At 40.8% G+C, this 15,303-nt stretch overlaps 1 protein-coding gene across 2 annotated transcripts in view; it reads left to right on the top strand.

Moving 5' to 3' along the window:
- The window catches only part of nicol1 (NELL2 interacting cell ontogeny regulator 1), a 16,746-nt gene extending 3,149 nt beyond the window's left edge, over positions 1-13,597 (top strand). Inside the window, exons 1-2 of one of the 2 annotated variants that reach the window (XR_003462772.1) lie at positions 11,660-11,785; positions 12,531-13,593. Coding sequence is in view for 1 of the 2 variants with exons in the window: in XM_027281556.1 (XP_027137357.1) it covers positions 12,531-12,602 (72 nt within the window). In the remaining variant the exon portion in view is untranslated. Of the gene's footprint in view, positions 1-11,659; positions 11,786-12,530 lie in introns of those variants that run through there. The other variant, XM_027281556.1, reaches the window with a different exon arrangement.
- The last annotated feature ends 1,706 nt before the right edge of the window (positions 13,598-15,303 follow it).

Genomic DNA, 15,303 nt, shown 5'->3' with positions numbered 1-15,303 from the left:
GTGAAGCTTTGCTCCTGCAGAAGCGGCAGAGTTTAGAGTTTTAAGAGAGTTTAGAGTCGAGTTAAAGGAAGATGTTAAAGGAAGAATTAAAGACGAGTTGTTAAAAGAAGCAACGGAAGATGTGAAGGCTTGTGGAAGCTTGATCCTGCAGAAGAGGCAGAGTTTTTGTTAACCGAGTTAGAGGTTTCAACGAAAATCACCTTGGGATGGAAGACTGGAAGATGTGTTGAAGATTGTTAAGTCTTGATGATGCCGCCGCAACGGAAGCCGTGGAGTGGAGCTTTCCGCTGCATATGGGAAGAGAACAAGAGAAAGTACTGGAAGATGCGATATATTTGGCACCTTGCAGTATTTTCTGTTTGATGCCTCTGGAAGCGAAGACCCAACCTCCCAACACCCAACAACCACCCAACAAAAGGACCCACCCCCCAAATCCAAAGTTGACGCTTGCCACAGAGGCAGAGTAAAGTTAAACTTTTTTTTTACAGAGTTAGTTTATTAGAGTTAAACAAGGCGCACTGGAAAGCACTTGGAAAAAAACAATGGGAAGTTTGCTAATGCCGCAAAAGGACGGAAGCCCTGGAGCTTGCCCTCTGCCACTATGGAAGAGAAAGTACTGAATGAATGAAAGATGTGGTTGTGGGCGGTTTTTGCCGGGAAAGCATTGATAGATTTCGCACTGCGGGTATTTCTGTTTGATGCCTCTGCAATCGAAGACCCCCCAAAGCTTGACGCTGCCACAGAGGCCAGAGTTAACAAAGCACTGGAAGATTGTGTGAAGCGCCTTTGATTGCGCCCCCCGCCAGAGGAAAGAATAACCAAACTGATCCTTGCAGAAGAAGGATAGAGGCAGAGAGTAGAGTTTAGAGACGAGGCAGAGAGAGGCTAGGAGCTCAAGCTAGAGTAAAGTCACTGGAAAGTGGACGATGTGAAGCTTTGATCCTGCAGAAAGAGCAGGGCTAGAGAAAGCAGCAAAAGAGCTAAAGCTTGGATTGAATTAAGGCAAAGAATGGCTTTACTGCTGAAGAGGATCTAGGTGAAGAAAACAGCTTTTGTGAAACCGGTCATGAAGAAGAACATCCAATCAATTTAGTATAGAATAAATAATAATACTACTGAATTAGGATTAAAATATAAGAATAAATATATAATAAGAATAAATTGCATACAGTTGTGGCTTAAATAAAGTTAGTAGTGTGCAGATGGTTACTTTTCCATTGATGCTACATTTTCAATTACCCAACACCCGATCTTCAGCAAACACAGATATTGTTATGTCATCACAGTATCAAGTGCAGACCTTTGACAACATGTAATAAACGTTTGTTTGGATCAACATGCTTTTTACTCTTTTTTTGTGTGTGTGTGGGTGTCCCAAATATTTTATTAATACATTTTCAGTATCATGACCGTATTTTGAAGCCCAAAACGATAAATGTAATCATCAAGTATATTCATTAAAATGTTGTCCTGTTACAATGTTATTAATACTTAGAAATGGTTCTTTTGAGATTTATTACACCAAGTGTATTAATACCATGTTGACATATGGACTACTGGGTATTATGATTATAATACTTGTATAAAAAAATAGGAAATGCTAAGGTGCCACAAACAAGACATAGCCGAACCGAAACGCTCAAAGAGTTGCTGTTAGGGCATCGGAGGGGGGTGGGAAAACATTTTCCTTAGAACATATGATCCATATTTCACCACAATAAGTTTGATTGTTGGTGTGTTCAGATATCGAACGTTGAGCCAAAGTTACATAGTTCAGAAAACCGACGTTACTGGGAGAGTGGAAAAGGACAGACACACCATTCACCTGATTACAAGCTCAGTCTAGCATCATTAAAATCTGCTATAGATGCCTGCATACTTGCTCCTTGTAGTGAGGGTATCCAATCCAGTGACTCTGTTTGCTGTGGGGGGCTATTTGCTTGCCCATGGTTTCGGTCCCTTTTTGTCCCAGCAAACCCATACAAAGTTGTTTCGAGGCTTCATTTTTATCCTACATTGAAACTTTTCTATGCTGTGCGAGTGTACTCTTCCAGGATGCAATTTTACCCCTATTCATAAAGAGCAGGGTTAACTGAATTTGTCAATGCGTATTGAAACATATGGAATCAATAGGCTTCAGGGTCACAGCAGCTTAACCCAATTGAACACCTATGGCGCGATGTTGGACTGATGTGTTAGACGGTTTACCCCTACCAACAACAAAAACATCAAATGAGGACAGGTTTATTCCGGTGCCACCAATCGGATTTAGCAACATCTGAAACCTATGACGTGTGTGTTGTTGCTTATAGTCCCAGTGTCAATCAAATCCTTATCCAAACAAAAACCTTACGCAGTGTTGTGAAGTAGATACGTTGAGGTTAGGTTTATGATAGTGTTATCCTCGATTAATTTTCGTGATGTACTGATAATATATGATATATGAATCTGGGACACAGTTTATGATGTATCTGATCTATGTACAGCATATGTGCAACACAGTTTAATATTTTTTTTGAGACTTTGAAATGTTTAAGCCTTGTTGTGGTTGCCTCACGGTGTTAGCTTTGTTTTTGCTCTTCTCTAATATTGTCTGATGTCATTGTCACACCTGGAAGTTTGTGTCCAGGCTTCTTTCCTTCCTTGTCTCCTTTGACGGACCATTCATAGCTTAGCAAAGTTATTTGTGAACAATGTTCATTTCGCGGGCAAAGTTCGTAAATTTAAGAGATAACGCCCATAACGAACCAAATCTAAGAAACACCTGTGACGTGGAGTTAATCTATGTAGTTCAAAGCCCAGTTGTGTTGTGGCCCTCTATATCCGCACTCATGGAACGTTAAAACTGTGTATAGTGTTACAAAACAACATGTATGGCTAAAAACGTAATATTAAATGCAGAAAGAAAAACTACTCAGGCTGTCATGCAACCAGCTGAGCTGCATATCTGTGCTTTACTACGCTGACTACTATGCTTACTTTCATCATTTCATGATTCTTTTCTTCTTCATAATTCCTCGTCACACATTTTTCGCAGACGTTTTTCCAAGATTGTACGTACGAGTCATTCATGGTTGTTGGCCCAGCAAAAACATTGCATATGTATACTTATGCCTTATCATGCGTATCACTTATTTATGGTGTCCTGCTAACAGTGGCACATCCTCCGGCCTCCTGCTATCCCTGTGGCTTAAACCCCAAGTGCCCGTCTGGAGCTGCAGGGGGTGATTACCAAATATGTACTGAATAATCATTTAAAGAGTTTCAATTGAAGAATGAAGCTTTATACACGCGTGTGTAAAAAAGGAAAAAGACCGCAAGCCATGCGATTGCCTGTAGGCTTTTGTGGGCGGTCCCTTAACGGGTGGCTCGTGACACGCTGAGGCCACCCTGAGCATACCCCTGCACCCCTCGCCAGAGAGACAGAGATCAATTCATCTCGCTCAGAGTGTTTCAAAGTTAGTCTGAACTCATTGACACGTTCAGTCGCTTTTTCAAACTGGCTGCTACTGCTCCGCTTCGAGGGGGCGGTCGTGCTTCAGCCACATTCAGAGGAACACGCCCCCCCACACCCTGGAGCTGAGCTTTGCTTATTTTTTACTGATTTTACCACCATAATTTCATAAAACTTGTCGCTATTTTTAGTCAGTCATTTCAAAATTCTGTTTGACTGGGTGGGTGGTTAACAACACTTTCTTCTTTGGTCCTGACAACACTCACATATTTATTTACTTACTACTTTACACAGGCTATAAGTTAAACTGGCTAAAAGTAATGGATAAATGCTTGAAAACACCCCCTCTTCTGCCAGTCCAAAGTGGTATTAGTATGAAGCAAACTGATCAAAAACCTAAACATTAAGCATTCACTTGTATGAAAGGTTTTTTATTTTAACAAATTATTACCTATTAAAATCGTTAGTAGTGTAGCATTATCACATTGTTTCCCATCAATTCCCAAGTGACACATTGGAGACACAATAAGTGGTGGCCAAAATATCAAACAAAGTTTTCGAAACCACCCCGCTGTGTCTAGCTTGTAGTTTTCTTAGAGATATCTACATCTATATGCCGTCTTGTGCTGTTACTGCCTCTGTCCTTTCTATACAGTTTTCCCACATACAGCATGACTGAATTAGTACTGTATTTACATGCTTCAGAGGTCTCCTGCTGGGTGTTGGTACCACGGTTTACGTGAGGTGAGCAAACTTTTGTGGAAAAAGCGTAACTAATGCCCAATTAATATAGAGGGATCGAAGGCGAAGAAAAAAAGATGATTTCGCTTGTTGCCCCCAGCTGAGATGTTCAAACCGCTGGAAACGATTCAACTCAGCTCTTTCCAGGGAAGATGAAAGAACGTAGTTGAAGAGAGAAAAGCCAAATGAGCGAGTTGGAGACAAGGAAAGTGGAGGGCGCTTTGACCCAGATTTTCAGCGTGATTCAGCGCTATACTTGGGGTCCTCTGCATACTCCAAACCTCTCATTCAATCTTGCAATAAAAAAAATGTAAGGTTAAAGGTTGCCCAGCAGCAGAACTGGAGTATCCTGTGAAACAAGGTTTGCTTGTGGTGCAGTGTAAAGGGATTTGCGTCAATCTTGCTGGCAGTACACTACTGGTGGTATCTCTTGGCACCTGTTCACTGCAGGTCTGGCTGGTTGTCCAGTTTCGTGCCTCATGTTTCCTCTTTTTGTCTTTGTTATGAGTTTCCTCCCATCTGCATTATAAACCATGGGGGACGCCAGGAGAGTGTCATAGTGTGCATCGCTGCGGACACATCTGGCTGCTTGCCTTTACTTAGAGCTCCTCCTTGTGCGTGTGGATTGAGGTATGCAGATTTTCTTTTTTTCCATCACGCAATTCCCTGTTGTAAATAAATAAAGAGGTGTGGGTAAGAAGATTTACTGTCTCCTAATGTTATGGTGCCTTCGTCTCATTATAAATTTGCTCAACAGAGGAGTCATTTATTCTAAACTGTCAAAGAAAAATGCCTATCACAGTTTCCTGGAGCTCATTGTGTGACGCCTGTTTTATGTTGTTGTGTTTTTATATTTTGACTCTTCTGAGCTGCTTCATGTTTTCATGAGTTAAAAGATAATTTCCACTTAACGTGTAGTTCCTTTAACAGGTTTTGTTACGTATGTATCATGCAAAATATCACAACTCACCCATGAAACTCACCGCTGTTACAGGATGTTAGAGCTGCCTGATAAACTAAATATGTCAGACAGGAGTAAGTTTTGCAACACTGGATAATAAAATGTATGTTATTTAAAAACAACCCATGATGAGTTGGGTTCAAAACCCTGCTACATGACAGTTCATAATTAATGATACGTGCAAGGAAATAAAGTGTGGCAACTTCTGTGTACCATTCTCCTCACATGTTAAACCCCCATAAGCTCTTTACCTAATCTGCTGCTGACATCAAAACCACTTTATAATCAGCAACAAATCAGATAACAACTCTAAATCATGTTCTTGAAATCCTTGGATTTTAGGGTTTGTTCGCAAAATTTGTCAATGTAAAGGATGGAACATTTGAAACGGTTTGCAACTTTGTGTTGTAACCACTAGGATCTGTTCTTGGGACCCCTGCCTTCACATTTACATAGATAATCACTTGCTGCAAAATATTCCATAACCCTCAGGACGCCGTCAGACTTTTTAAGATAGATCATTTAATCGTAACTTGCAGCAAAGGGAACAAACTCACAGAACTGTGGTTCCGTAAAGGTTCAAGGGTTAACACACATAATATTGAAAGCGGCCACTTCCTAAAACAACGAATGGACACCCATGGCCTATCTTTCACCTAGAACTTGCTCCATTCAACAGCTGCCCTTCTTGGAAAGACAGTGCTGAACTGTAATAGACTTCATGTTTGAAACTACCAACCCATGTCATACTGGGTCATCCAAAATGGAAAACTACTGAAGCATAAAGGATAATAACATTTTTCCAACATTTTTAAGGATATCAGTATGTTTAGGACACTTTTATAATTACGGGACAGGTATCTAAAAGTGTCCTTGTGGTTCTATTATTTTTTACAATACGAACAAAAATACAACAAACTCAGAAGAGAGTGGCCGGTGAACAAGCTAATTGTATCTTAACCATCTCAAGGGTGTGGTTGGCTGGCAAAGCAGATCTAGAATAGACTGATGCCATGCTACTTTTCTCTTCTCCATTCACCACAAGAATGCATTTTTTTCTTCCAGCAGCAACCAAATCTAGAAAAAAATAAGTGTTAAAATCCTTGTTGATTCTTTCATCCAGGGATTTAGAGTTTGTCTGCCAGAATGCTAATAATACACCCCATTTTGCTACGGGAGGCAGTTAAAACAAGGGGGGGGGGAGGTTGTTTCTTTTATTTAAAACTTGTTCAACCTAACTGTCGGTTTTTGTTTATCCACACTTTGTTCAAGGTCGGAGTGTCTCTGTGTCTTGGACCTGTGCATAAGGTCGCTTGTCTTCTGTTGCTGGCAGTATAAGGGGGCCCGATAGGGCTACCACATGGTGCTTCTGGCTGCGGATTCCTGCCTGTTCCACTGCGGTACTTCAGTGTCCAGCCGTAGTGCCTCAGTTCCCCCTTTTTGTCTCTGTTTACAGACTTTCATCCCATCTGCCTTTAATCCATTGGTCGAAGCAGATGAGAGTGTGAGCAGGGAGTGCTGCCATCGCTTAGCGACACATCTGGCTCCTTGCCTTTACTAGCGCTCTCCTGCTGGTGTGGGTTGAGGTATTACAGGTTTTTGTAAATAAATAAAGAGGTGGCGTGTGTGTGGGAGGGGATGAGGTCAGCTAAAACACAGCCGGACCTTTATCGCCTTCGCTGCTGTGGAACTGGTTCGCCCACACACACACTGCTGTGACAGGCTTGAGGCTCTGCAGGCAGCTCCTTGATCACTGAACCAGAGGCAAGTGTTGCTGTGATTCCAGGTGTTGCTCTTGACAGTCAGTGTTAGATGAAAACTCTGTGTAACAACTCCATTTATGCAACGACTAACTGTACGTGTCACTGTCTGTGAATATGATCAGTGGATGCACATTTCTTCTAAACTGTCATGACCAGTGTGCTGAAAATCATCACAGTTTCCTGACCTGAAGCTCCATGTGTGACCCCAGCAGGGCCGGCCCTAGGCATTTAAAGGGCCCAAGCAAGATTTTGTTTGTGGGCCCCAAAGAACTCCTAATTTGCAGTCGACAAATCATTCAACATCAGATCTCTTGGCTTATGTATGTGAGAAGTAATGATGGCGAAGAAAACAAAAACAAACTGTCAACGATTCCGCTGTGGCCCTAAGCAACGCATGTGTGACGGCTTTAGATGTTTTGTTTTGTCTGACCGTGAGCTGGAACTCAAAGATTTTCCACTTGCAATTATCTAAAAATTGTCTTGTATATTGTATTTTCTTCAAAGACATATATTTAAAGGTGCTGTGTTTTTGTTTTGGGATTTGAGGTGAGAGAGTTCCAGAGGGAGGAGAAGGCTCTGTTTCACCCCCGGTTTGGTGCTGTGGAGGTTTGTATCGGAGGATCTTTCTTTCCTTTAAACCATTTTTAACTGTTATTCACAAATTGATGTTGATTATTTCTTTACTCTAGTAAAATGTGACCTTTAACCACACAGGCCTCTTCCTCTGTGTGTTGTACGTCTAAGCATCGTCTCACATATAGACCAATCGAGAAAAATCGTAGCTGAGTCGATAAACGCGTGTTTGCTGTCTTCTTCTCCCTCGTCTGTAGTGGAAGTGGAATACCTTTACCACATTTCTAACCCCAGTCATCGCACGCTACACCTACGACTGAGCCTGCACACACCTAGCAGCGACCACGATGAATAAATGACTGAATGAAATTAGGCTGTGCTGATGCCAGCACAAACCCACACTGATGATCGGCGTATGGAAGCCAGAGAAAATAATAAAAGCAGTGAAGCTCATTCATTGTTTTTATTGATCGGTACAACATTAAGACAATAAATGGGGGTCTTGTGACATCATGTGTTCACCGTACCCTGTTCATGAACAAGCACACACTAAGACCAATCTCTCTTCTCTCGCTATGTCGATTCCTCTATATGTCCTCCTTCCCCTGCCGGATTGCAATTATTTGATACTATCCACTACTGTGCATACACTTTTGTCAGACAGAGAAGACAGTCCATAGATACCTCCATTACATGTACCCATGTACTGTTACAGACTCTATACATACAAATCTATCTTAACAGTTAGCCGGACACAAAAAAGTGCTGTAAATTCCTGCTTACAGTGCTGTGCTAAATCAAGACCTACACGTACGTTTGTTACTTGCTGAAATACAAACAAAAAAAAAAAAGTTCTTTCTGTGACCAATCTTTACAAAAACAGGGAAAAATCCTCATTTCATAGTTATACAAAGACTTTAAAAAGTTTAGCCCACCAGGCTGCAACTCATTTTAATCAGTGAAATTTACTGGTTCCTAAAGGTAATTTAATCCACTAATAAAACTGAATTTGCCGCGTTACATAAGTTCACTTGATGCTACGTTTAATGTGTCTAATGTCGAAACATTAATCTCATACAACACATTCAACGATAAATTCAGTGATGCATTCCACTGTATCTATTATACAGTTATTAAAATACTAAAAGTACAACAATAGTTTATGCTTCAGGAGACATTGAGATCTGGATTTAAATCTATGAAGATGACGGGGTTTGTGTTTTCACCATGAAAACATCGTGTTCCCAAATACGGCCAAAACAATACCTTCCCTAATGCTTTGCCATGATTAAAAAAACAAAGGTTCACTCAACGGTGACATGAGGAAATAAATAAATAAAGTGCTATCGTGTGAATAAGTTAAGATGGGTTAGAGGTTTTCGAGCCAAACAGAGTTGTTTCCAGTGTGATGGCAGTGTTGAAGGAAGCGCCCTCGGTTTGTACTCGTGCCAGAGTTCAGCGCAGTGAGTGGTGGGCATTACAGTCGCACAGGAGCCTCCTCTCTGCCCTCAGCACCAGCCGTCTCTGTCTGCAATGGTACAAAACAACATGTCCTCGCTCTATGGGCACCGCCTGTCTCCTTTTTACTGCTTTCGGTTTGCTTCCGTTCACTCACACACATCTGCACCGCGCCGTGTTTTACTTCTCCTGCCCTGAACTTCTGCAGCTTGTGAGGAAAACACTGTAGACAAAGGCTGAAAAAAAAGTCCTCAACCCATTCGGTGTTTTCTTTTAAAGCCAAAAAGGCGCCAGCCGCAGAACAATCATTAATCAAAGATAATGCAGTAGTCGTTAGAGTAGTAGTAAGTTTTAAACAATTATTTGTTGGTTTTTTAAAGCTTCGGCGTGATTGTTGGTTCAACAATTTTTTTAATTTTATTATATTTATCAAGTATCAGCTGTCTATCAAGTAACTCTTTAGGATGATTGTTGGGTTTAGTGCATCAAATAAAGTTTTGGATTATTATTTATTTAACTGATGAGACATCTACGTTTCTAGTTTTGTTTAAGTAACTTTTGAATTTGTTAATGAATTTATTAGCTGTTCTGATTAATTAGACTTCCATAGCTGTGTTGAGGAGGAAGTGGAAGAGGTGTGACGGACGCTGTCCTTTGTCTTTCTTTAACCTCATTTTTAAGTTGAAAAATGTTTGTTCGGTTTTGTTTTAAAAAGAAAATAATCGATGGACTAAATCAGAAACGACAGTGTTGATCGATTTGTCTGTTGAATAAAATAACCACATACAAAAACCTCAGTACCGTTTCATATACAACCAAACCCTGTGTGTGTGTGTGTGTGTGTGTTTGTGAGTGAGTGAGTGAGTGAGTGAGAGAGAGAGAGAGACAGACTAATGTTAGCAGTTAGCATGTCTTTACAGCTAGCGCTAATGTGCTAGCTGCTCTGCTGTCTCTGTCGGCAGTTGAAAATCCTGACAGAGAGAGAGGGAAAATGCTGAGACCAGCCCTCGAAGAGGAGGGCTCTATGGCCAAACCGTATTTCCAATCATTGAACCGACATAACTGGGGGCATCGCATGCCCTTCCTGATCGTTTTACATAGTTATTTTGTGTCGATAAATGAAGAAACGTGCCCTCAGGAGCAAGAGAGAGAAACGTTACTTCTGCCTTCCTTAAGAAAATTTCCCTCCTTTTTTAACATGGGAGTGAATGACGCTGAGGATGTGAGTACTCGATCAGTTGGCCTGTATGGAGCCAAAACTATAAAAGAGACAGCTTCAACAGTGTTATCGCTGCGATCACCTCGAATTTTCCTACATTTGAGGGGATAATCATGTCTGTAGTGGGGCATTTGAGGCCACGGTAGTCGAATACGTTTTATTTTTTCACTGATTTTTCTCCCTGCTCCTCACTCAAGCTGATGATGTCATCCACTCTAGCTCAAACATTCCGCCACATACACACCCATTATAAACCCAGAAATTTGACTAAAAACCTGCTCAACTTTGAGCCTTGATAGTTTAAAAACGGTAAAAGCTGTCGATGAGTGTCGTGAATCCCTGAAGATAAGGGAAGCATACCTCCGTTTTAAAGTTCAAATGCAGTCTCTCGGTTAAAGTATGCCAGAGCAGTTCATTGTTGAAAATGTCTGTTGAAATGTACTTTTTTTCAGGCCTCCCCAGTCATTCCCTATGGGAAATTTTTCGCAGTTTTTCCAGAATAAATTCGCGAAAAACACGCGAATCTCTTAGAAAAGTAATAGCACTCGATTCGGGATCAAGACGCACGTTTTGATATATAATTTGTTGGGGTCCTCTCACCGCTGCGGGCCGCATTCATGTTCGAAAAAGGGCGGAAAATGAATAATAATAATGCCATGAAACACGCAGAAGAACAATAGTTGACGAGTGCCTACGGCACTCGTCAACTACTCCCAGAGCTTGCTAGCTCTGTGAGTAGTTGACGAGTGTCGTAGGCACTCGTCACTAATAAGAATAAGCGCGGTGGATAACATATAGTGTGCGCTTTCAGGCACACTCAATAAGCGCGGTGGATAACATATAGTGTGCGCTTTGCACGCACACTCAATAATATTACAAAAGTAAGTGACCATGATATAAATAATAACCGCAGGGTATAAATGAAATAAAAAAAATTACACCAAGAAAGTAAAAAGTGAAAGCCAAATTAATGAAATCAGCATAATTAGCTCCTTAAAGTAAAACAATCATCCTTGTTACAAATTAAATAAATCACAACCTCACTTTGTTCAATACACTTACTTACTTATTAGAAAGGGTCAGCCTCCGTGGCTGGGAAGTGAAGCCAATGCGAAAGTGCCAAAAACTGCAGTTCCTCAAACGTCCACTTGAGGCTGGCTCCAGAAGTGAGTCAGTCTCCATAAGTCCCCATGTTCAAATGTCCAACTTCACAGCAGAAATAAACATGTTTACAGCCTGGTACAAAAAACTGTTTTGGTCTCTGTAGCTGATTTCCCTGTTCATGACAACTGTACTGAGGGTGAATTTATATACAACTCACCTGCACAGATTTTGAGCTCTTCAGAAACCTACAGGTGACGTCACACTGTTTATTCTTTATACTGTCAGGGGGTATGACCACTCACTTAGTGACGACTTTGACTTTCTACTTCTCTTATACACCATGTTCTACCATCATCCTGTGATATTTACTTGAAATGACAACAAAACAACATATGAATGTCTTTATTTTCTTCTTATTTCCAGGTCGTCCATGTGTGGATTGTCACGCATTTGAGTTCATGCAGAGGGCGCTGCAAGACCTAAAGAAGACCGCCTTCAACCTTGACGCCAGGGTGAGTGAAGTCTGACAAAAGTGTTAGAGTTATGATTCACAAGCTGATGAGTCTCGTTGGGTTGGTTGTATATACTGGAGGTTTGTATGTGTTATTTTATTCAACAAGACAAATCAGATCAACACCGTTGTTTCTGATTTATTCCATTGATTATTTCTTTTAAAACAAAATAAACAAACATGTTCAAACTTAAAACATGAGGTTAAAGACAAAGGACAGCTTCCGTCACACCTCTTCCTCCTCACACAGCTGATGGAAATTAATCAGAACCGCTAATAAATTCATTAACAAATTCAAAATGACTTAAACAAACTATAACTTAGATGTCTCATCAGTTAAATAAATAATCAACAACACTTTATTTGATGCACTAACCCAACAATCATCTAAAGATTTACTTGATAGACAGCTGATACTTGATAAATATTATGTCATATAAAAATATTTTGAACCAACAATCAATGCCGAAGCTTTAAACTCAACAAATAATGTTTAACTTACTACTACTACTGCATTATCTTTGATTAATGATTGGTTCTGGCGCCTTTCGGCTTTAAATAAAACACCTAAATGGGTTGGAGGACTTTTTTTCAGCCTTTGTCTGCCGTGTTCCTCACAAGCTGCAGAAGTTCAGGGCAGGAGAAGTAAACCACGCACTGTGCAGATGCACGCAGCAAACCGAAACAGTAAAAGTGAGACAGCTGTGCCCCTCGAGCTGAGTTACATGTTGTTTTGTCCATTGCAGACAGAGACGCTGGTGCTGAGGGCAGAGAGGAGGGCTCTGTGCGACTGTATGCCCACCAACTCACTGCGCTGAACTCTGCACGAGTACACCCGAGGGCGCTTCCTTCCACCTGCCATCACACTGGAAACAACTCTGTTCTCAAACCTCTAACCCATCTTAACTTATTCACACGATAGGCACTTTATTTTATTTATTTCTCTCATGTCACCGTTGAGTGAACCTTTGTTTTTTAATCACGCAATCATTAGGGAAGTTATTGTTTTGCCTTATTTGGGACACTGATGTTTTACATGGTGAAACACACCCCGTCATCTTCATAGGATTTAAATCCAGATCTCATCTGTCTCCTGAAGCATAAACTATTTTTTGTACTTTTTAGTATTTGTATAACTGTATAATAGATACAGTGGAATGCATCACTGAATTTACTCGTTGAATGTGTTGTATGAGATTAATGTTTACGACCATTATACACATTAAACTGTAGCATCACGTGGAACTTATTTAACTGCGCAAATTCAGTTTTAATTAGTGGATTAAATTACCTTTAGGAACCAGTAAAGTTTCACTGATTAAAATGATTTGCAGCCTGGTGGGCTAACTTTTTAAAGTCTTTGTAATAACTATGAGGATTTTCTGTTTTTGTAAAGAATTGGTCAACAGAAAGAACTTTTTTTTGTTGTATTTCAGGCAGTACAAACGTACGTGTAGGTCTTGATTTAGCACAGCACTGTAGCATGAATTTACAGCACTTTTTGTTCCTCTACTGTTAATATAGATTTGTATGTATAGATTCTGTACATGTACATGGGTACATGTAATGGAGGTATCTATGGACTGTCTTCTCTGTCTGACAAAAGTGTATGCAACAGTAGTGATAGTATCAAATGAATTGCAATACCGGCAGGGGAAGGGAGGACGTATAGAGGAATCGACATAGCGATAGAAGAGAGATTGTCTTATTGTTGCTTGTTCATGAACAGTGTACGTTGAACACATTATGTCACAAGACCCCCATTTATTGTCTTAATGTTGTACCTATCAATAAAAACAATGAATGATCTTCACTGCTTTTATTATTTTCTCTGGCTTCTACCGCCGATCATCAGTGTGGGTTTGTGCTGGCATCAACACAGACTAATTCATTCAGTCATTTATTCATCGTGGTCTCTGCTAGGTCTTGCAGCTCAGTCGTAGGTGTAGCGTTGCGATGACTGTGTTAGAAATGTGGTAAAGGTATTTCCACTTCTTCCACTACAGACGAGGGAAGAAGAACAGCAAACACTCGATTTGATCGACTCAGCTACGATTTTTCTCGATTGTCTCAATATGTGAGACAATGCTTAGGCGTACACAACACAGAGGCCTGTGTGTTAAAGGTCACATTTGTACTAGAGTAACAGAAAATGAATCAACATCAATTTTGATAACCAGTTAAAAATGTTTTAAGGAAAGGAAGATCCTCCGATACAAACCTCCACCAAGCACCAAACCTGGGGCGACAGAGCCTTCTCCTCCCTCTGGAACTCTCTTCACCTTCAAATCCCAAAACAAAAACACACCTTTAATATATGTCTTGAAGAAATTCAATATACAATACAATTTTATACAATTGCAAGTGGAAAATCTTTGAGTTTCCAGCTCACGGTCAGACAAAACAAAACATCTAAAGCCGTCACACATGCGGTTGCTTAGGGCCACAGCTGATCTTTGAACAGTTTGTTTTGTTTTCTCCATCATTTACTTCTCACATTACATACAGAAAGAGATTTGATGTTGAATGATTTGTCCATCTCGATTTGTTGACTGCATTAGAAGTTCTTTGGGGCCCACAAACGAAATCTTGCTTAGGGCCCTTTAAATGCTTAGGGCAGGCCCTGCTGGGGTCACACATTGAGCTTCAGGAAACTGTGATGATTTTTCACACACTGTCATTGACATTTTAGAATAAATGATTCATCTACTGATCATATTCACAGACAGTGACACGTACATTTAGTCGTTGCATAAATGGAGTTGTTAACACAGAGTTTTTCATCTAACACTGACTGTCTAAGAGCAACACCTTGAATCACAGCAGCACTTTGCCTCTGTGTTCATTGATCCAAGGAGCTGCTCTGCAGAGCCTCAAGCCTGTCACAGCAGTGTGTGTGTGGGCTACCAGTCACAGCAGCGATGCTATAAGGTCCTGCTGTTTTAGCTGACCTCATCCCCTCCCACACACACGCACACCTCTTTATTTATCTACAGAAAACCTGTAATACCTCAACCCACACCAGCAGGAGGAGCTCTTAGTAAAGGCAAGCAGCCAGATGTGTCGCAGCAATGCAGCACTCTGCTCACACTCTCTGCTTCGCCCCATGGCTATAAATGCAGATGGGATGAAACTCAGTAAACAAAGACAAAAAGGGGGGAACTGAGGCACTACACTGGACACTGAAGTACCTGCAGTGACCAGGCAGGAATCCCAGCCAAGAAGCACCAGCATGTGGTAGCCTATCGAGGCCCCTTATACTGCACCACAGAAGACAAGCGACCTTATTGCATAGAGACACTCCATCCACTTCAACAAAGTATGGATAAACAAAAACCGACAGTTAGTTTGAAACAAGTTTTACAAAAGAACAACCTCCTTTAGCTGCCTCCCGTAGCAAAAATGGGTTTTATTATTACATTCTTGCAGACAAACTCTAAAAATCCTCTAGATAAAAGAATAAACAAGGATTTTAACACATTAGTTTTTCTAGGATTTGTTGCTGGAAGAAAAAAATGC

The sequence above is a fragment of the Larimichthys crocea genome, chromosome I (assembly GCF_000972845.2).
Source record: "Larimichthys crocea isolate SSNF chromosome I, L_crocea_2.0, whole genome shotgun sequence".
NCBI lineage: Eukaryota > Metazoa > Chordata > Actinopteri > Sciaenidae > Larimichthys > Larimichthys crocea.
The sequence above is the reverse complement of the archived record's forward strand: the minus strand, read 5'-3'. Positions and strand labels throughout refer to the sequence as shown.